The 24123-nt window shown below is 38.6% G+C and overlaps 1 protein-coding gene across 2 annotated transcripts in view; it reads left to right on the top strand.

The window, feature by feature from the left end:
* Nucleotides 1-1118: 1118 nt before the first annotated feature.
* LOC126281426 (sphingomyelin phosphodiesterase 3-like) overlaps nt 1119-24123 on the top strand; it is a 51018-nt gene continuing 28013 nt past the window's right edge. Inside the window, exons 1-3 of one of the 2 annotated variants that reach the window (XM_049980375.1) lie at nt 1288-1435; nt 2692-2804; nt 17148-17252. In XM_049980375.1, the coding sequence (XP_049836332.1) occupies nt 17238-17252 (15 nt within the window). In that variant the 5' untranslated portion in view covers nt 1288-1435; nt 2692-2804; nt 17148-17237. Of the gene's footprint in view, nt 2552-2691; nt 2805-17147; nt 17253-24123 lie in introns of both variants that reach the window. The other variant, XM_049980374.1, reaches the window with a different exon arrangement.

Below are 24123 nucleotides of genomic sequence, written 5' to 3'. Positions count from 1 at the left end.
TCTATCCCCCTTCCCTATCCTAAAAAAGGCATCCCTCTGACACCTGTGACCACTGGTATTTTACCACTTGTGACAGTGTCCCCCCCTTAAGTTTTCTGCAATCAAGCCAGACAGTTTTCCCTTCCCTTTCCTATTGAGGTGAAGGCCATGCCTAGTGTAGTCCCTCCTATCAATAGCATCCACAGGAATCAAACCAATATGGGACCCTATATCCGTCCTAAGCAGCCACTCCAACTCCAAGTTCACTCTCCCTATAGAAGAGTTCAAATGAGGCCGATCATGGCGTATCAACACAGACACAAATCCCACACTCGTATGCTTCGTTGCTGATGCTATCTTCACCAGGTCACTCTCTATGGAATATTCAGAGTCTCTATCAATGCTGTTTCCCGGACCACCCACTATAACCATGGCACCCTCCTTCGTGAAATCCTTGCATAGAGAACCTATATCCTCTGTTAACTGACCCAGATCTGCACTAGGCTTGAAAAAGTTTGTGACTGGTACTCTGGACCTGCAGTAGTTGGCCAACACCTCTACCATGGGAACTACCTAACAACAGAACTTTCTTTCTCTTTACAAATTTCCCTGCCTTTTTCAAATCCTTGAAAGTTTGTTGTGCCCTTTCTACAGCTTCAGCTACATGAGGCTCATCCGATTCTGACTGAGGCAACAGGTCAAACCTATTTTCAAGATTTATCACGCAAGAAGGAAAATAAACTTCTTACCCCGTTTAATCTTATTCAACACTTCACCGACACTTCCACTAATGTAACAACACTTATAATATATTTATACCAATTGAAAACGTTTACCTATAAGTTTAATTCACTGCTTACTTACGATTCGCGCGCGTGAAATTAGGCCTAGGATTCGTGCTACAGGCGCGAGAAGAAATATACGCTTCTTACACAGTTTAATCTTATTTTAAACTTCACTAACACTTCCACTAATTTAACAAAACTTATATTATATTTATAACACCTGTAGAAGTTTAAAAATAGCTTAATAACAACGCTTTTTATAATTATTTAGTGTAGCAAATACTCGAAGAGTCCGCGTCGGCGCAGTGTTTTGTTTTAAATTATGCTAAGTGGTCTGTTTTATACCAACACCCCGAGTTCAGAGCAAAACCGTTAGCCAAGATTCACTTTACCATGCAGCGAGTTTCCAGTTGAGACAATGTTTTTCAATCATATAAACTGTGGCCTATGTTCCCAGTGAACGCTTACTGTAAGCAGAGAGCGCATGACACAACCACGTTGACCAGCACAACTGTCGCCTTGCAATAAGTCAGTCGCGACCCAAACGCTACCACTTCTCTCCCTATTCTTCGTTTTGCCTGTCATAAATTAAGGCTAATCTTCATTTGATTTATAAGCCATTTATTGTATACGTTTTGAGTGAACATGTACGGAGATTATTCAACTTCCAGGTTTGCACACACCTCAAGTTGGGGCAAATCTTCTGTCCACACGCAACGATCTCTCTGCGCAGATTTGATGTGCGCAGATATTTGCTCAGACAGATCGTTGCGTGTGAACAGGCCTGTAGTGTGACCTTTATGTAATAAACCCTATGATGGTGATGACAACAAACCATAGACATTTCTGTGCAAACAGCGTATAGTAAACAGTGGAGCAGAAGCCGATTTGTTATTAAAATACAATGATGGGGTTGGGGTAGATTGCGTTTTCTGTGAAGTAGTCATGAAATGTCTTGTGTCGGCAACTGAACGCGTCAGTCATCACCAGTTTCGTCAGAAATTCTAATCAGAACGGTGATTCGTGTTCGCGAATAGCCATGGAAGAGTGTGATTGTAGTGAGAAACAACTTGACGATGCGAAAGATGATACACCAGAGCTACAATACAGGCTAGATATTGCAACACGATACTACAGCAAAAATGCCGATTTATTGGACACAATCTCGTACAACTTAATGTTACCCTGGGTAACATTGCTCAGTTTGTTATTGTCATGTTGTGTTGTTAGAGAATCTGCAGCTAGAAGTGTTGAAGATAAAATAATGAACATAATAATGGGAAGTATTTATTTGCTGCTAGTGATAGTAGTAAGTCCAGTTGGCGTAATTGGAATCGTTTTGTGGTTGATAATTTGCCGTAATTTCAAACAAGAGAAGTATACCTATGTGGAGGTCAATTCAGACTGCGAGTCGGCTTTTATTTCGAAGAGAAATGAAAATAAATATTTCACATTTGGATCGGCTAATGTATTATTGGCACCAGAATTTGTCTGCAGATTAAATAATGTTACAGACTCAAAATCTAGAGCAGCTGCTATCGCGGAAATATTCACAAATCATACAGGAAAACACTTGCATAACTTAGACCAAGATGATGCTGGTTACGAAGTGTGTAGTAAACTAGAGAGTTTGCATTCAGAAGTTCCGTACACGGACTTCTTGTGTCTCCAGGAAGTGTGGGAACGTTCTTATGCTTTAATATTAATTGACAGACTTAAAGATGAGTTCAAATATTTTTTATATGACGTCGGTGAATATTCATGGGACATCAATCACTGTATGTTAGGTAAATTCTTCAGCTTATACATTACAACGATTTTTTTGTCGTATGTACGGCCTCTGTTAGTACGTAATTACATATATGATTGTTTATTGTAGATAAGAAATTGAAGTAAGAACTAAATCTCATATTTTTGTTTGTTAAAGGCAGTGGTCTTATGTTTGCAAGTAAAAAACCCATACTTGCGGCAGACTTCAAGACATTCTCGTATAGAACGAAGCATGCGAAATACACTTCTCAAGGAGTGCTTTGTGTGAAGGTTGGTGTATCTGCTTATGTCCTACCTATATAAGAAGATCTGAATCAAATTTAAGTAATGTGGGGCCTGGGTCTATTCATTTTTTGTAAGAATATATATTGGATTGTAGTTTCTATTAGTGTCGTGATGAGAAAATTGTTTCCACATGCACTATAACAGGTATAGTAGGGGTATTGTAGGCCATTTATGGAAAAATGTAAATTACAAAATATATTTGTAGCTTAACTCAGTTATTAGCGAAAAAAATCATATTTTCAACTTTTTTCCTCTAAGTAATAAAAATATATTTAGCAATATATGAAGAGAATGTAACACAAAATGTAATTAGAATTAACCGTGCAGTTCGGGCATTTTAAAAAGTGGCAGGTGGTATGGGCCACACCAATATGATTATGTTTATAAATTAAAAACACTGTTTTGAATAAATCTTTTATTGTTTAATACTATATACAATGTATAAAATATTGTAGCTCATTTACTCTATGATTTATTTAGCTTACTGAGATCACAAAAGTAAAACAGTAAGTCATCAATGTCTGCACAGAGCTCATGTGCCCAGCCTCCACACTTGTTGCATTGAATCTAGTTTTCCTCATAGCTTTCTCCACACACAATACATTTTACATCTACAACATCTTGAGAAGTGTTTGGTGTAGGACTGTCCTTATGGAAAAAAAAAAAAAAATGATTTGTTGCTTTTTCTTCTTCCTCTTCTTCTTATTGATCATAGTTTGTTCTTGTTTTGAAAATTTTATTTGTTCCTTTTGGTGTTGTGCTTTTTCCTTTTGCTCTTCTCAGTCTTTATCTGTCAGCATATTTTTTATTGGAGTAGATGTCAATATTTCGCTTCTCTCTGCTTTTCTTTTCCAACGTGTCAACCTGTTTTTGCTGCAGGAGGGCAAAGGCGACACCACTTTTAAAACACTTGCAAAATCAGAATGTTCACTGGAATGTAGTGCATTGGAAGAAGTGGTGGTCTCTCAAGAAGTGATTGTAGTTTCTGCCTGGGAAGCAAGCTGAGGGGGAGCTATCAGAGCTGCTGGTGAGATCAATGTGGGTGTCTTGGCTGTAACAACAACAGCCCCATCAAACGTCATCTTGGGGAGAGATTCCTGTACAATGTTGGTAACATCACTGCCTATGAAGTCCAAATCAGTAAATATGTCTGGATTTGTCGGGTAAATGCCAGTCCATTAAAATCCATTTTCAGCAAAATCTACTTCACACATTTTCTTGTAGGCATCAGCTACAAATTTTGCAACACCAAAGTCATTAATTCTTGACCCTGGATTAACCCTCATCCACAAACTGCAAGCAGCGTTGTAGCAGTTTTCGAAAGATTTCATGAATTTCCTATCCAGAAGCTGCAACTTATAAGTGTGTGGGAAAAACTTAACATATGGACATGGTTTTCCCGAGCAAACATGATATCTAAGTCCTTGTGACTGGCATGCCCATCTACAATCAGCAAGAAATGATCTGCTGAGAGCTTTGTGAAGGAAACAAAGTGTCGAAGTCAATTAAGAAAAGCCTCAGCTGTCATCCAACTGCTAGAAGTTGGAAAAACTAATGATTTCATTTGGAGCACCAATCAAGAAGTGCTCATTCATTAGTTTTCTTGGGAAAATAAAAATTGGAGGAATAAATTGCCCAGTTCCACGCATGAAAAATAGAACTGTAACATTACGTCTCCTCTCTCCAGAAGTAATTTTCCCCCATTTAATATTTGCCTTTCATTGTAATGACCTTGTCATTTTCATGCATACGTAATACGCCAGTCTTGTCTGCATTAAAAATTTGGGGTGAATGAAAGGAATGCTTTTTTAAGAGAATTTCAAACTAGCTGAAGAACCTTTTGACTTGTCTTATTAAACCCTACACACTGCATCATTCTAGTTGATTGTGGTTTTTTGTATGTCAAATATGGGTGCTTCTTCATAAAACTGGCATAAAAATATTTTCCAGCCGTTTTTGTCCTTTTGTTGAATCTGTGAATCAAGATTAATGTTTTTGTCAGGTCATAGGCCAGTTTCAAAAACACTGTTTTGAACAGGGGCATTAGACTCGAATCTAATTCTGTCAGATGAGTTACTAACAGTTTTTCACAGCTTTCATCAAAAGTTGCCTTAAAAGCCTCCATTTGTGGTTTCATATCAGTTGGCTCATTATTTGCTATAGCTTTTAACTTTCTTTTTAGAGTGCTTCTAGGTACATAGTATCGGTCAGAGGTGGCTGTTTTGGAAAATTTATTTTCCAGTACACTTGGAACAGCATTTTTCGTGTCATTCTCTGACTGTTCTCCCCAAACTTCACTTTCTGGTATTTTCTTATTGTTGGCATAGTATCCTAAAAAAGGAAATGAGGTCCATGGCCCATACCACATGTAGCATGGCCCATATTACCATATTCACACTGATATGAAAACATGATAGTAAGTGAAACATTTTAGAGCAAACGAAATCCAATTGTCAGTGTCTTATATTAACAGATTAAATTAAATAACAGCTCTAGTTTCATATTCTTACTGTAATGATTCAGGGTGATGTTAAAAACTATTTGGGGTAAAAATTTGAAGGAGCACAAACAAGCAATAATCACTCACAGACGTTATGATAGTGGGAATCAAAATAACTCTCTGCACATGATGAAATTGAACTGGTGGCAAAGATTACATTGTGTACCGTGCTGCTATCTTGTAGTAAATAGTCGAAAAACCAGCTGGCCCATACTACCCGTCGTTGCCCTATTTTGAAGACTGCAGACTACTTTAAGATGAATTTTCTCACTCGCACCACTTAATGACTTCTTCTTGTCACAGGCTTATTCAGTGAGTTCCATATTTTCTTGAGTTGTTCAACAGAAAATTACTAGGCATTTTCTTTATATGAAAGACATAACACAATGCCCAGAATATTCACTATGACAGCTTGGTCATTGTGAATGATTGATGGTCAGTTCAGTGCTGTAGAAACTATTATTAGGACTGTTTATTTAGTTTTTAATAAATTGTAGATTGTTTCAGCTCAATCATGAAGTGCAGGCTACATATCCAAGAGTCTCAAATTTGATACCTGGTCAGTGCTTAGATTTTTATGTTACTTATCACTTCTCTCACCATTGCCAACATTTGTTTATGTGACAAATAGTGAATTCTACAATGAGTTGGAGTCCACGTTACACTGCAGGTCTTCCTGCAACTGGCTGCATAAATAATTTCAGATGTCGGAAGACAATGGCATACCACCTACAACAGGACCAGGTCTAATTAAAAGACAGTCATGTTGATACCAAACTCTGGGTTGATGACATCTTTATGGGTACACCACATACTTCTCATGTAGGCCCTTGACACACACTTCCGTGTGGGAGTTATGCCTTTTCATCAGCTCAAAGCAAAAAAAAATTCTAGGCGTGAGAGGCCTGCAAAATGTATATGATCTTGACAGGTTTGGCCGAATTTGATGATTTAAAATTACAAGAATTAATAATGTAAGACAAATATTTGGATTAGATGTACAACTTTTTGTATTCAGTGCACCATAAAAATTTCAGAGCTCTGCCATTTACCAATTTGCGCATCACGAGGTTAAAGTTGGGGAAAATTCAGTCACGATAATTTTTCAACTTTTTGAGACTACAATTATATTTGTAAAACACTATATTGTATATGTAATCAGTACAACTTTTAGTATTTATTGCTTTTACATATAACTGCACTTAATTTATTGCTTGTCTTGCAAAATGGCCAACAGTTTAACAAGTACATTCTTTATAAGAAACCTACAAATATTTGTGCAGTAGTTCAACTTTCAAGTACAGCTTTAATTTTTGAAGTCATAAGTGGAACAACAGTGATCAAGACCATCTTCAGACTAGTACATAACTCTGAAATTAACAAAGTGGACCAGGAATAATACCGCTATTCACCTTATATAGTATTAAGCAACAACATAGCCATAAAATAAAAATACAGTGTTTAATTTTTGAACTCATACGTGGAACAACTGTGATAAAGACCATCTTCATCCCAGTGTGTAATTCTGAAAAGAACAAAGTGGTTCATGAATAATACTGCTATTCACCTCATATAGCATTAAGAAACAACATATCAATAAAATAAAAATACAACATTTATATACCCATTGGTGATGTGTGGAGCCAATACACAGAGCTGTCTCATCACCAGTAGTTATATGCATGTAGTATTTTTATTTTGTAACTATGTTGCTTACGTAATGCTGTACAAGTTGAGTGGCTGTATTAGTCATGGATTACGCTGTTAATTACATAATACCCTGAAGAAGATCTTTCTATGACTGAAAATGATTAACAGAAAAAAAACACCGTTTGTGACCTAGATGGTTGTTTTAACAAGTACAGCTTTTCCAGAAAGTTTCATTGGTTTCAAATATAACAGTTCACTTAATGCATTTTGATTCACTTGAAATATTATGACAAAAAAGGTGACGAATGAACATTTAATTGAAAGTGCAAGAATTGGGTTCTGTAATGGTTGAATTTTCAACTTGGAGACCCAAGCCTGAAGGGAGTTTCTTTGGATTTTAGAGCTAACACAGATACAGTGTTATTGTCTTAGTGAGCGAAATATTTTATCAATGACTTCAAAAGCCTGTTTGGAAAAATTGGAAATAGGTGGAGGAGATAGGAAAGTATGCACAAGGCAAGGACGGGGGTAGAAGACTAGTATGAGGCAGGTATTTCACAAGATGACTCAGCAGCTGCACAAGATGGAAGGTATTCAGCGGATAGAGCATGTAATAAGGATAGAGAGAGGGAAACAGGGTAGGAAAGGAGAGGAATGTGGAGGTTAAGAGGGAGACAAGGGGGAGAGGGGTGAAAAGATGGGGGGGAGAGGGAGAGAGAGAGAGAGAGTCTGCATGGATAATGAAGGGGGGGGGGGGAGGTGAGGGAAGGGTCAGGAAGTGTGGTAGGATAAGACAGTACATGACCTGAATGGGGAAGGAGTGTTGTGGACAGAAGAAAGATCAGAAAATGTAAAGTGAGCTTTAGGCCAGGGGGATTGTGAGAGTGCAATATATGCTGTAGAGAGAATTCCATTTCTATCTGTGTAGTTCAGAGAAACAGGTAATGTCCAATGGACTGTATAGTGGTGCATCAGTTCAAGACATTGGCATTGTGGTGCACAGCATACATGGCAACTGGAGTGTCAAGTTTGCGGTTGGCCAGTGTTTGACATTTGGCATTCTTGTGAGTGGACGGTTGGTTACTTGCCATTCCCACACAGAATAACGTACAGTAATTGCAGCACAGCTGATATACAACATGGCTACTTTCAGTGTGGCCCTGCCTTTTATTTGGTAGCAGATGCCCGTGACTTGACTGTGATAGGAGGTGGTGGATGGCTTTGTGGGACAGGTTTTGCACCTGAGTTAAACACAGGGGAGTGATGTGAAAGGTCAGGGTGGAGTGGAGACAGACAAGTATATTCTGGAGGTTGGGTAGGTGGTGGAACACTACTTTGGGTGACGTAGATAGGATTTTGGAAAGGATATCTCTCATCTCAGGGCATGGCAAAAGGTAATCAAAGCCCTGTCGAAGGATATGGTGGAGTTTTTCAAGGCCAAAGTGATACTGGGTGATTAGAGCTGTGCTGGTTGGTGGTTAGTTACAGGATTATTGGTGTCAGAGGAGAAGGTGGCACAGGCGAACTTTGTATGGATGACCTGAATAGAATATTCTCTGTCAATAAAGACATGGTACAAGTACATCTGTCAGAATGAAGGTACTGTTGATTGTTGGAGCACTTGACATGTACAGACATACATATAAAGCCATTTGAGAGGTGGAAGTTCGCTTGTTGAGTTGACAAAGACAATGTGAAGCAGATTTGGGAATAGATGTTGAGGTTATGAAGGAAGGAGTGCAAGCTGTCCTTGCCACGAGTCCAGATCAGGTTGTCATCATCATGAGTCCAGATTATGAAAATGTCATCAGTGGATCTGAACCATACAAGCAGTTTTGGGTATTGACTGGAGAGGTAGGATTCGTCTAGATGGCCAATAAATCAGTTGGCATGGGAAGTTGCCATTCTAGTAACCATGGCAGAACTTGGATTTGTTTATATATTTGGTCTTTGAAAGTAAAGGAATTGTAGGTCAGGGTGTGGCTGTGGGTTTTGTGTCAGGAGGATATTGTGGAAGGTAGTGTTCCATGACCGCAAGGCCATGAACATGAGAAACATTGGTGTATAGAGACATTGCATCTGCAGTGACCAACAAGGAGTCTGATGGTAATGGGACAGGAACTGTGGTAGGGCTATTAAGGAAATAAGCAGTATTTTGAATGTAGGATGGGAAATTGTGTACAGTGGTTGGAAGGAGTTGGCCAACAACGGAAGATGTTTGTGTCAGTTGGGGCATTGTACACAGCCACATTGGGAAATAGATAAAAAGTAGGAGGGTGGGGTGGGAGGGGGTTTGCAGGTGCAAGGAGAGAGATGGATTCAGGTGTTAGGTTTTAGGATGGACTTAAGACCTTGAGGAGCTGCTGGAGGTATTGTTGGACTTCTGAGTTAAGATCCTTGGTGTACGGTTAGTCTACAGAGGTGTCAGAAAGTTGGCAGAGATTTTCAGCCACATTGTCAATAAGGTTTCATGATCATTGTGGTGGTTCCTTTATCTGCAGGAATAATAAGCTCTGGATTGGTCCATCCCAAACCTGTCATCTGAATATGTCTGTCTCCTCACACCAGTATCCCCCACCTGCACACTCCTACCTTTTGCCTACTCCTCAAAATCTATGAACCCAACCCCACATGTCTCCTCAAAGGTTGTTTTATTGTGGCTGAGAACAATGCTGCCATTGAACAAATCTGTGCCTTTGTTGATGGACAACATCTCAAAACCATTGTCCATAACCCCCCTCTTAAATTAAGGACACTACTCACTTTCACTGCCTTTCCACAGTTCCTTTGTGTTACCACCAGACTCCTTATTGGTTACTTTGGATGCAATGTACACTCCTGGAAATGGAAAAAAGAACACATTGACACCGGTGCGTCAGACCCACCATACCTGCTCCGGACACTGCGAGAGGGCTGTACAAGCAATGATCACACGCACGGCACAGCGGACACACCAGGAACCGCGGTGTTGGCCGTCGAATGGCGCTAGCTCCGCAGCATTTGTGCACCGCCGCCGTCAGTGTCAGCCAGTTTGCCGTGGCATACGGAGCTCCATCGCAGTCTTTAACACTTGTAGCATGCCACGACAGCGTGGACGTGAACCGTATGTGCAGTTGACGGACTTTGAGCGAGGGCGTATAGTGGGCATGCGGGAGGCCGGGTGGACGTACCGCCGAATTGCTCAACACGTGGGGCGTGAGGTCTCCACAGTACATCGATGTTGTCGCCAGTGGTCGGCGGAAGGTGCACGAGCCCGTCGACCTGGGACCGGACCGCAGCGACGCACGGATGCACGCCAAGACCGTAGGATCCTACGCAGTGCCGTAGGGGACCGCACCGCCACTTCCCAGCAAATTAGGGACACTGTTGCTCCTGGGGTATCGGCGAGGACCATTCGCAACCGTCTCCATGAAGCTGGGCTACGGTCCCGCGCACCGTTAGGCCGTCTTCCGCTCACGTCCCAACATCGTGCAGCCCGCCTCCAGTGGTGTCGCGACAGGCGTGAATGGAGGGACGAATGGAGACGTGTCGTCTTCAGCGATGAGAGTCGCTTCTGCCTTGGTGCCAATGATGGTCGTATGCGTGTTTGGCGCCGTGCAGGTGAGCGCCACAATCAGGACTGCATACGACCGAGGCACACAGGGCCAACACCCGGCATCATGGTGTGGGGAGCGATCTCTTACACTGGCCGTACACCTCTGGTGATCGTCGAGGGGACACTGAATAGTGCACGGTACATCCAAACCGTCATCGAACCCATCGTTCTACCATTCCTAGACCGGCAAGGGAACTTGCTGTTCCAACAGGACAATGCACGTCCGCATGTATCCCATGCCACCCAACGTGCTCTAGAAGGTGTAAGGCAACTACCCTGGCCAGCAAGATCTCCGAATCTGTCCCCAATTGAGCATGTTTGGGACTGGATGAAGCGTCCTGTCACGCGGTCTGCACGTCAAGCACGAACGCTGGTCCAACTGAGGCGCCTGGTGGAAATGGCATGGCAAGCCATTCCACAGGACTACATCCAGCATCTCTACGATCGTCTCCATGGGAGAATAGCAGCCTGCATTGCTGCGAAAGGTGGATATACACTGTACTAGTGCCGACATTGTGCATGCTCTGTTGCCTGTGTCTATGTGCCTGTGGTTCTGTCAGTGTGATCATGTGATGTATCTGACCCCAGGAATGTGTCAATAAAGTTTCCCCTTCCTGGGACAATGAATTCACGGTGTTCTTATTTCAATTTCCAGGAGTGTATTTACACACCAACATCCCTCATGCTTATGGCCTTGTCACCACTAGACACTTATCTCCCCTAATGTCCTCCTGGTACCAAACCTACCACTTATTTCCTAACACTCGTAGCCAACCACATCCTGATCCACATTATTTCACTTTCGATCATCAAGTCTATAAATAAAACCATGGTACTGCCATGAGTGCTCGCATTGCACCTTCCTGTGCCAACTTATTAAAGGGCCATCTGTAGACATCTTGCCTTTCCGTTCAACACCTAGAACCTTTTGTCTGGTTCAGATTAATTGATGACATTTTTTAGGGAAATCTGTGCTCCTTCCTCTATTATCTTAACACCTATTCCCAAATCTGTTTTACCTGGTCCTTCCACCTCTCAGATGGCTCCATAAATACACCCGTTCATATCAAGTGCACCAACCACCAAAAGCACCTCCACTTTGACAGCTGTCACAGGTTCCTTGTCAAAAAGTCTGTTTCATATAGCCTCACCACCCATCGACATTGCATTTCACGTACAGTAAAAAGCAGGAGTTGTCGAAATGTATCAATAACCTTACCAGAGCCTTTATTGAAAGATGGTACCCTATCCAGCTTATCTGTAAACATATCTCCTGTGTTGTCTCCTCCTTTGACACCAGTAACTCTGTTAACTTCCCCACATCACTCAAAGTAATGTTCCACAATCCTCCCAACCTACAGAATATCCGTGTCTATATGTCCGTGTAGATTCCACAAGCCACCGTATGATGCATGGCAGAGTGTACCACTACTAGTCCTTTCCTGTTCCACTTGCAAATAGAGCAAGGTAATAAAAACTGTCTGTAAGACTCTGTATGAGGCCTAATTTCTCTCATGTTATCTACATAGTCATGGGAAATGTACATTGGTGCTAGAAGAATCGATTTGCAGGTGGCCTCAAATGCCTTATTCCCTAAACTTTTGCAGTAGTGCCTTGTGAAGAGAGCATTGTCTTCCTTTCAGGGCTTCCCATTTGTGTTCATGAGGCATAATCTTAATACAGGGTGTTTCATAAAGAACACGAATATTTCCAGTGCTCAGTTCGTAAAAGTAATAGTTCCAGGGCTGTGACCACCCACGTGTGGTTTTTGAAATGTAGGCTTCTTAATACATTATTTTAATGCTTTTCTGAGAATTTTAAAAGTGGAAATACAACATTCATTTTACATAGCTTCAACTGCGCAAAAGCTCTGGCGTACCACATCTCAAAATCTGCGGTTCTGATTTTTTTCTCATCAAAGGTACCAGTATGGTGTTCCAGTTGTACCATCACAAATCGTGCACTGAAACAGTAAAATGTGCGACTATGAAGCTTGGGACACGTTTTTGCAAATCTCTCAAGTGTAGATTATAGATGTTCAATATGTCCTCCTCCAGCAACACGAACACTGTCTCATCGATACTCAAATTCCTCCCGGGTAAGCATGTCCGTTGTCACCCTTTTACGGCAGTATGGATTTGGTTCTTCAACTCTTCTGGGTTCTGTGTAAGTGTTAGTATGTAAACATTGTCCTATTGTCCTTAATGAAACAGCAAAGAAAGAAGTCAAAAGGTGTCAAATCATGCTGGAAAGCAACTTAAATTTGTGCAACACTTTGAAGAGCTCACATGACATTTTGCAGTCTCCTATTGAAAGCTTTTTGAATTTTTTTGTATCTTGAGTGCAAATGTTCAAACTTAGTTTCATTCATTTGAGGACATCAATGCAATATCTTATCCAAACTGGAGATGGTCAGGTGGAGATGATTCCTAAGGTTGGTTGACTTGCTGTGATAGATTTGTGAGTTTAGCAATTCAGTTCTGAAAATTCCTGAAAAAAATGACAATTTTAAAATCTTTAAAAAAATCTTCTGCACACATACCAATCAGCAAACCCTTTCATTATACAAGTGTTCAATTTTGAAATTTAAATGAATGTTCTTTAAAACTCAGATTTCTCCACAATAGCACACCCTGTTTTAATAAGCAACGCGTATCTGAATAAAATGCGAGAACTTAATATTACAACAGTTCCTAAGAATTCTTAAAATATTTGCTAAACCTTTTATTTCATATTTCCAATAATTTTTGCCATCGCCCTTGTAAATTTTGTGTACAGTGCTTGCTCAGTTCTACATCCTCCCAGTTATATTGTTTCTGACCTTTGTTCTTGGTTTTCTTATCCTTATATTTACTGTTTTCTTGTAATTCACAATTGAACATCAAACCTAAACCTTATCTTATAGTGAACTAGGTAACTCATTGACTAGGGCACTGGACTCATAGTTTTTAGAAATGGTTTTCAAATCCGGTCTACCATTTATTGTGGTTTCCCAAAATCATTTGAGGCAAATGCTAAGATGCTTCCTTTGAATAAGTCTCAATTGTTTCCCTAAGCATTTCATCATCATCTTTACTTCGTGGAGCAGGGTACACAGCCTGTTTCAGAAACCATCTTGTCCTTGTACATCCAGTGGTCTTTTAGTTCATGGTGATTCCAGGTAGACAATCTTGATGCATTTTTTCGAAATAGTTATTCCCGTTGCTTTTATATTTTGGTTTCCAAATTGAAAATCTGTAGCTCTAGTCTTATGTTTGTGTTTTGTAAATTGCCTGTCAGTGTGCAGCCTTTGACTGCCCTGAGAAATTTCATCTCAGGTGATGTAATTTTCCATCTTTTTTTCTTTGAGAGTACCAACATCTCACTTTCAAACACTACCACTACTGCCTCTTTCAAAAAGGTTGCAATTTACATTTCTTTCTGGTTTTATACTTCAGATTTTTTTGAATTGTTGCACATTTATGTTTAAATTTGCAAAGTTTGATTTTTGTGTTGTGATGTGTTGTTGTGTATATTTCACATGCAAGATATTTAAAGATAGGTAACTGCCCCAGTATTTTGTAATTTATCTCAATTTGGGAATTTATTTTTGATTTATGTGGAAATTATGAACCCATATTCTTCTCCTATATTTTCAAGTTGTATAGCCCTCTTTAGACTGTATTACAATAACACATGTAATCTTACCCTCCCACACATCACTATTAAATTCATTGTCTTAGTATCTTCACTATTTTCAAAAGCTTCGAGAGGTGTAAGATTTACAAAATTATAACTTTTTACTTATCTCCATTATCTCTTTGTTGTTGTTGCTGGCTCAAAATCTTGTGTCTAAGAGTACATTCTTGCTGCTGAAAATTTTGATTTAATGGGTTTCTGCAGATGAAATAACTGATAAAGATTTGTCTATTGCTATGATTTTCTTTTATTTTCATCCCGTTCTTCTAAATCACACTAACTTTACAATTTTCACTCCAGAACATGAATTCACATTGTTGTTGACAAGGTTAGCAATTTGTCTACTTCCATCATAGGCAGGCCCACGACTACCTACATTATGCGTTACTCATAGTTTCCATAGAGTTTGCGAGTTTACAAACTTTCTTTTACTAAATTATATCATGATTTCATAAATAAACAGAAACAAATATAATAATTAGTATTTGATTGCACAATTAATAATATGAATCTTAAGTATGCCAGAAATTTCGTAATTTCAATTATTCTTAAAAGAAGAGTAATTTTATCTGTTTGTACATATTGATTGTAACGCATTAATTTCTTTTTATATATTTTAGCTTGAAATATAACACACCATATACAAAATCATATGCGTTCTATTAGTGAAATAGCTGAGATAATTTTAACCTATGCAAGAATCGATAGTATACGTGGTATCGGCTATCTCTATAACAAATAAGGTAATGTTAGAGGAGGATGATTCATTATAATGATAATCTGCATAAAATGGTGGGAGTATTATATTGCACTTGAAAATTTGTTTCCATCCTACTATGACATCATTCACTTAAATATTAAGAAGTGTTGGGGAGAGACAGCAACCTTGTTTGACTTCTTTATTTGTTTTTGCTGGTGCTGTTAGTTGTATCCCCATGTCAGTGAACATGTAAGAAGCTTCCACCATATTTACAGCTATCAGCATTAATCCTGTCCAATCCTGCTTCTTTTGTGTTTTTAAGGCTTTTACTATGACAGTACCCTCCTCAAGAGAGATGTCTAATCCAAGAAGTTCATCTGTATATGGTTTTTTTCCCCTTGGAATTCTTATCTTAATACCAAAGATTTCCAAAGTAGGAATGCCAGGATTTCTTGTCAATCAGTTAGTTTCACAGTGTCTTTCTGTTCTTTATGTAACATTTTCAATGCCTTGCAACATAAAAACTATTGACCATGGACATCATTATCAACGTTTGAAGTGAATCTATCTTGTAAACATCGATGGCTCTTGTTTACTAGGTTCTGTGCTGTATTTCTCTTTATTTGATAAACTTCCTGATTCTCTGCTGTAGGATTGCCTAAAAGTGTTCTGTATGCTGTAAATTTTTTCTTAATAGCCTCTTGTATTTCTTCAGTCCAGATCTTTACATCTTTCTTTGTCTTAAATTTTCTTTTCTTTCCCAGAACTTCCATGGCTGCTTTGTTTAGAGCATTTTTAGGAGACATGGGGAAATTTGTAGTTTTGCCATGTAAAAATGTTATAGACCTGATGATGGCAGTTCACTAGTATTTGTAACTGATAGTTATTGAATGTTAAAACTGCATTTTGACTTCTTATCTCATTAAAGATGAGGTTTGTGTATAATCTTAAACGGACGGATCTTTTCCCGCATAATGAACTTTGATGCGACAGCGAATAGAGTGCCAAAATTGGCAAAAACAACACGGAATTTGACAAAAGAACCACAAAATTTGATGGACACTGAATTTGGCAAAACAGACGCAGAATTTGGCAAAAAAGTTACCAGATTAGGTAAAAAAGAATATTTGTGGCATTAACAACACTGGCTTTGGTAGGAAATGGTAGTAGATGTGTCAAAAAATAAACTGAATTTAGCAGAAAATACACCTAATTGGGCAAATAAATAATAATGTATTTGTAAAGAGTATTAATTTGTATAAATAATGATGACTCCGATAGAAAATAACACCGATTGAGGTGAAAAATAGCACTGAATGGAAAAAAAGATGATAACAAATTTGGCCATAAAAAAAATAATTTTTTCCTGTCCTGAACCATAACAGGTTTCTTTTTTAATTTGCTCATATCTTTTCAATTTGAGTGATAGTTATTGCTTACAGAAACAAAGTACAGTATATTAATTTGTATCACTTTTACACCTCTATTTGAATTATATTCCTTTCTTTTAATTAAATTTTGTGCCATAATTCTATCATCACCCTCTGTCGGCCAACCAGTTCTTTATAAAGTTCTCCTCCAGACCTCTCTATGCCTTAAGATGTGTAGCTACATTCATCCATGTTGTCTCTGCAACCTTTCTTCATCTTCCTGCCTTCCATTAGGTCATTCTGTTGGTCTTTTCTTATGCCTTTGAATCCAACTAAGAATTTCCTCAGTCCATCAGCCATCCCTTTGCCTATGTGTATCTCCTGTCCACCATCATCATTATAGTCACAATTACATCTTCTGCTCTAGTTTGTTTCCCAGTACCACACACACACACACAATAATTCGACAGTCCACATGGAAGCCATAGCCACTCACCATCTCCTGTATGATGTGTCAAGTAACAGTGTGCATACAATAATTCTTAATTCAGTTCTCATTATCTCCCTGAACAACTCTGTTTTTTATGATTATCTCTCACTGTCATTAGTCAAAGCTGGTAATACACATTTATTGTAAACTTTCCATTAGAAATACATTGAAAGCTTAGTTTTGAAAACTTGTGTTTATCAAAAAGTATTTGAGGCCATTTTATTATCTATTTCTTTTGCCAAAAATACAAAAATTCAACTGATTCTATGACTTCATTTTGATGTGTGCAATGTCCTTCTGATGTGTTGATTATACATTGTATAGTGTATTATAATTAATTTTCAGGGCAACTGTCAATCTTGGTCTAGGCCTATTAAGTTCTTCCATTAGTTGCAGAAATTTACTAGAGGTCACCAGTAAAATGTTGTCAGCGAAATGAAGTTGGTCCAGGTATGTTCCATGAGCACGTACGGAGAGGTGGAAAGTTCTTCTAGGCCTGCTGATAATAGTTTTGGTGATGTGGAATCTCCTTGCCTGCCTCCCTGTCAAATTGTGTCATTATTAGCTAGCTTTGTTTCTGATTCATCCTTTTGAAGTATACAAACATTTTAAGAAATCTTTGAATGCATGTATAATTTTCTCTCTCTTTTTAGTCAATGTGATATTATACGGAATAAAATCTGATGTATACTCAACATAAGTTCTTGTTTTGTCACATCCATATTCTTATTGTTTTTAATAATTTCTCTAAATTTTGTGCTTGAAACTTCCCCTTCTTATTTAACAGTGGCCTTGTTTCATTTGAGATTTTCTTTCCATTTGTCTCCTTCGTACCTGCAATATATTTTGCTGATTGCTTAAGTGTCTTTTTTACATAGATGCCCCTTTTTTCTGTACAGTTTTCATTTTTCAAGATCCTGATGTTGTTCCTTATGTTAATTTGGCATGCCTAGCAGTTCTTAAGTAGGTTCTCAAAATCTACATTTATGAATTCCTGCCTGATGAGTTTGTTTCTTGCTAGCTCTGTGTCTGTTTTTATTCTTAATTTTACTAGTCCATTGTCAATTTAAATTCTAAAGTGGTTTTTGAGTGGTCATAGCCTATATATGGTACATTTATTTTCTGATAAAGTTTAGTTAGTTTCATTTTTTGTTCATGTGGTACTTGCAAAGTCCTTTTTGTATTTGCATTCTTCTTGAAGAATATGATAAATTATTATTCTCATCATATTCTATTCCTATATGATTTCTTTCATTTATTCTGTTCTTCCTACAGTTTCGCACTGGAAGCTCATTATTTGCTTTTTGTCTTACTTTTATTTTTTATTCTGGCTGTGATTCATCCAATGTTGGTAGTATCGTTTTTAGTTTGCATATTTACAATAGAATTATTTTTCTTCCTTCTCTGTTCCTGTGCAGTTAAATATTTCTTGTTATTTTAATTCTATTTGGTGTATGTTTGCTCCAAAAATATTGGAATACATAAGGTTAAACATGTTATATAAAGGTCCATAACTATATACAGGGTGGTCCATTGATCGTGACTGGGCCAAATATCTCATGAAATAAGCGTGAAACGAAGAAACTACAAAGAACGAAACTTGTCTAGCTTGAAGGGGGAAACCAGATGGCGCTATGGTTGGCCCGCTAGATTGCGCTGCCATAAGTCAAACGGATATCAACTGCGTTTTTTTATATAGGAACCCCCATTTTTATTACATATTCGTGTAGTACATAAAGGAATATGAATGTTTTAGTTGGACCACTTTTTTCGCTTTGTGATAGATGGCACTGTAATAGTCACAAACATATGGCTCACAATTTTAGACGAACAGTTGATAACATGAAGGTTTTTTAAATTAAAATACAGAACATAGATACGTTTGAACATTTTATATCGGTTGTTTCAATGTGATACATGTACCTTTGTGAACGTACCATTTCTGAGAACGCATGCTGTTACAGCGTGATTACCTTTAAATACCACATTAATGCAATAAATGCTCAAAATGATGTCTGTCAACCTCAATGCATTTGGCAATACGTGTAACAACATTCCTCTCAACAGCGATTAGTTCGCCTTCCGTAATGTTCGCACATGCATTGGCTATGCGCTGACGCGTGTTGTTAGGCATTGTCGGTGGATCATGATAGCAAATATCCTTCAACTTTCCCCACAAAAAGAAATCTGGGGATGTCAGATCCAGTGAATGTGCGGGCCATGGTATGGTGCTTCGATGACCAATCCACCTGTCATGAAATATGCTGTTGAATACCGCTTCAAACACACGGAGCTATGTGCCGGACATCCATCATGTTGGAAGTACATCGCCACCCTGTCACGCAGTGAAACAGCTTGTAGTAACATCGGTAGAACATTACACAGAAAATCAGCATACATTGCAATTGCACCATTCAGATTGCCATCGATAAAATGGGGGCCAATTATCCTTCCTCCCATAATGCCGCACCATACATTAACCCGCCAAGGTTGCTGATCTTCCACTTGTCGCAGCCATCATTGATTTTCTGTTGCCCGATAGTGCATATTATGCCGGTTTACGTTACCGTTGTTGGTGAATGACGCTTCATCGCTAAATAGAACACATGCAAAAAGCCTGTCATCGTCCCATAATTTCTCTTGTGCCCAGTAGCAGTACTGAACACAATGTTCAAAGTCGTCGCCATGCAATTCCTGGTGCATAGAAATATGGTACGGGTGCAATTGATGTTGATGTAGTATTCTCAACACTGACTTTTTGAGATTCTTGCGCAGTTTGTCTGTTACTGATGTGCAGATTAGCCATGACAGCAGCTAAAACACCTACTTGGGCATTATCATTTGTTGCAGGTCATGGTTGATGTTTCACATGTGGCTGAACACTTCCTGTTTCCTTAAATATCGTAGCTATCTGGCGAACGGTCCAGACACTTGGATGATGTTGTACAGGGTACCAAGCAGCATACATAGCACACACCAGTTGGGCATTTTGATCACAATAGTCATACATCATGATACCGACCTTTTCCGCAGTTGGTAAACAGTCCATTTTAACTTGGGTAATGTACCACGAAGCAAGTACTGCCCACACTGGTGGAATGTTACGTGATACCACATACGTATACGTTTGTGACTATTACAGCATCATCTGTCACAAAGTGAAAAAAGTGGTCCAACTAAAGCATTCATATTTCTTTACTTACTACACAAATATGTAATGAAAAATGGAGGTTCCTATTTTCAAAAAAACGCAGTTGATATCCATTTGACCTATGGCAGCGCTATCTCGTGGCCAACCATAGCACCATTTGGTTTCCCCCTTCAAGCTAGACAAGTTTTGTTCTTTGTAGTTTTTTCATTTGATGCTTATTTCATGAGATATTTGGCCTGGTCACTACCAATGGGCCACCCTGTATATCACTTGACACTTCATAAAAATGAGAAGGATCTGCACATTTTCCGATCACTTTGAATGCTTCATTGCTCCATTAAACGTGAGAAATAGCTACTAGAAGGGGAGCAAGTTCTTTCACATAATCCACACAGCAGATCTCACCCGTATGTCACATCACAAAGCTATTTGTCAAGATGGCAATTTGTGGTTGTTCATAGCTGCATGGTGTGAACATCAGGTCTGGACTTTAATGCTGGCCACTGCCCTAAATTCTCACTTCATCATCATCATCATCGTCATCATCAACCTTTCGTCAGGTATTAGCTTTCCATCTGGACCTATTAAAGCTAATCCTTCATTTTTGTGTGGTAATTACTCTTCGTTAGTTACGGATTGTGGCTATACTCTACCTCACTTTTCTTGCAATGATTTCTCTAGAGTATTTACAACAAATTGGCCGCAACATAGTATGTGACCTATCCAGTAGTTTCATACAGTTACTTTTCTAAAAATGCTGTCTTTATAGTTCTTTAAAAGATTTAATGGATGGCAGTTCTATCCATTCATTCTATTTTAATTTTTAACAGGTGTCTGAAGTACCATGTCTCAAATGCTCCAAAACCTTTCATTTTCTTTTTGTTATCATCAGTTTTCATTGCTGTAAATTGCTGGTAACTAATGTTTTCCTCATTTCTATAGTTGTATTGTTTGAGCATAGCATTTTCGTCTCTTCATAAATGTTGTTATGCTTCCGTACTTTGTTGTTTTTGCTATTCACACAAAGCGTGGTGGCTGATGGGGTCAGTCATCAATGGGAAATGCCTATATGATCACTGCCATCAGCCTCCAAGCCACATGTTAACTTGATTTGTGTGAACAGTAATATCTTGTGCTTCATCTTTTTTCAATACATCTCTTACTATTGCATCCATATCTTGTAACATTATTTTGATGTTCTTTCTTAAAGTGATTTCACAGCTGTGTCATCTGAAAACTTGTATTCGTTCATCATTTATTTCAAAATGTGTTCATTATTCTTGACACTGATTTGTTGCATGTTCTGTGTAGATGTTGTATAGAGATGGGGACAGATTATATTTTGTCTAACAGCTATTAAAATGTAGCTTCTTTTCCTATATTGCTTTATCTTTACTACTGCTCTAGTTGTTCTCTACAATTTATTTAAAAATTCATGTCTCTGTATTCTAACTTAATTATTTTTATAGTTTCCATTAGTTTGTTCCAGTTCAGTGTTGATTGCTTCCCTGGGATCTACAAAAGGCATTATTTATTATGTCAGAATGATTTCTGAGTATTGTAGTGGAAACAATTATTAACAGCAAATAAAATGTTATGTTTAAGACAATTTGGAACCCTATTGATTATACAAGGGACACAACTTCATGAAGTCCCTTGGAAATTATGATTCCTCGAGTGTGTTGGAGCTAACACATTGGTTGCAGATTTTGTTGATCAGCTAATTAAATACTCATTTTAAAAACTTCTGTTCATTAATCAAAACTATAGTTGTGACTGTGGAGGCCAGCCTCAAAATTGCCATATTGAGATGCACACATACAGCTGATCAGAAAATGTACATAACGTACTGTACTGTCAATTCATAACCCAAACTGTTTGGATTTACTCCCACGTGAAGTCTCACAGCTTTTGGCAATTTTATCACTTTGTCAAAAGTTGCCAGCCTTTTTGTCATTTTGATACTGCTTTCAACTAGTTTTTGGGTACACAACAGTGACTGTTACCTGTATCCTGTAATCTAACAACTCCTAATTGATTTTATTTTTGGGATCTGCTTTATTCTACAGACTACTGAGTCTTTTATTCTTACAGTCTAAAACTACATTTTTCCCTGTGCTGTTGACGTATTTTATTTACTACATATATTGAATGAAATAGGCAACAGCAAGTGCTTCACCATTGTGAACCACTTGCAACTTGGAACATTACAGTGAGAAAGGGAGTCCAGAAGGCAGCAATCCATTGCTTTATGATTTCTCAGAAAAGAGTTTGGAACCCAAGATATGGTTGCTTCTGTCATCATGAGCATTAATATCTTTACTATTAAATAAATTGATTCCTATTATTTAGAAACTTCCGTGACATATGCCTGAAGTGATAAAAAAATGTGACCAAAGGCAGATTGGAATTGTGCTCTGTTTGTACAAGTATATTCCCTTAATCTTGTGATGTACTGTGCTGGTTGCCAGTTCCGTGAGAGAGTGAGTGCTATAATAGCTCAAGTGTTCACGGTGCACTTAGTTAAGTAGTTAAGTTTCTGTTTTAGGGTTTGGGGTTTTAGCTGTGCCTTATTGATGATTAGTAAAAAAGCAAGCCACTGAAGGAAGATGGCAGAGCATGGGGCTGTACCATAGTCAGCCATACTTTGAAACATGTTGATGAGGATATAATTAACAAATGTCAGAACCCCCCCCCCCCCACTACCACCACCACCACCACCACCACCACCACCACCACCACCACCACCACCTCCCATTATTGACAAATAGTGAAGAGGAGTGCAGTAACAATAATAGATCTTTTACCTAAATGTCAATGCATGATACCAGTGTCTCTAAAGAAAATGGTCAGATCATAGAAATCTTCTGTTTACTGACAAGGACAACATTTCAGTTAGTTCCTCATGTGGATTAAAGTAAAATGTCTGAACTGTTGAATAATTGCACCCTCAAGCAGATAACACCAGTGAAATTAAGGTGATTAATCCTTGCTGTGTTAGTGCCATATAGGCCCTAATGCCATATTAAATTATCAACTACAGGCAGGTCTGATATTGCAAATCAATGAACATTTCCAGGTACAAAAAGGATTCCTCTAAGATCAATAAATAGTGGTATTGGCTGCCTCAAATACAAGTTGTCAGAATACCTGATATCTGAAAAGTATGACAGCTCTGTCAATTTGGTATATTGGCCCAGTGGAGTGTGGCTCTGGAACAAAGGTATTATGGTCGATTTTACTGTGGTGTCCCTCTCTGAGAAAGCTTTTTGAGTCACAGAACTAATTGCTGCTTTTCATATGTGTTTTTTTTTTTGGGGGGGGGGGGGGGGACAGATGAATGAGGGTACCCAGTTATAAGTTGTGACAGGCCTACACACATAACAATTAGAAGCAAAGATACTAAAACTTTTTAAGTTCAAGTCTTCATATATCTCTAAATAATAGAGGGCATGTTTTTGGTATGACCACAGCCCAAAAAAATATAAAATTTACAATAGAACTAGGAAAATAGGGTGGAGTCCCATTCCTGGATGTGTAAGATAAGAGCAAGTATATCCTAGGGCAATATTGTATGTAGGTAGACAAACTATTTTCAACCTCCACACCTCTACATATCACCTTGCTTCATAAAGAAAGGGCATGCCGAGGACCACAGCTCCTAGGGCTTGAGTGGAGAATAACACCACCTACAAAAAATTTCCCAAAGGAATATGTACTCAGATGAACAAATCACGCTGGTTTTACACCAAGAAAGCATATGTGAAAGAAAGAGTAATACACATGGGTTGCAAATATGCCCTATGCTAAATCAGTCTTCCAAAAAGTTGATAGACTTGTGTTTAAACATGATATGGAATGTACACTATCTAATCAAAAGTATACGTACACCCATTTGACTTGCCCGTGTAAGAAAGGCAGGGATTAATAGAAAAGCAGTAACAGTGGAATGGGTTGGTCATGAAAGCACAGTGACTTTGAACGTGGACAAATCGGTGGAGGTCATTTGAGTGACATGTTGACTGCTGGTGGTTTGAGAACAACCACAGTGAAACCAAGTCCAGGCAGACCGTAAGTACTGATGGATAGGGTCTGTTAAGTATTGCAGAGGGTGGTTGTAAAAAATCATATGCCACCAGCTGGAATGCCACCAGCAGTCCAGCTAGCATG

The sequence above is a fragment of the Schistocerca gregaria genome, chromosome 7, assembly GCF_023897955.1.
Source record: "Schistocerca gregaria isolate iqSchGreg1 chromosome 7, iqSchGreg1.2, whole genome shotgun sequence".
Classification (NCBI taxonomy): Eukaryota; Metazoa; Arthropoda; class Insecta; order Orthoptera; family Acrididae; genus Schistocerca; species Schistocerca gregaria.
The sequence above is the reverse complement of the archived record's forward strand: the minus strand, read 5'-3'. Positions and strand labels throughout refer to the sequence as shown.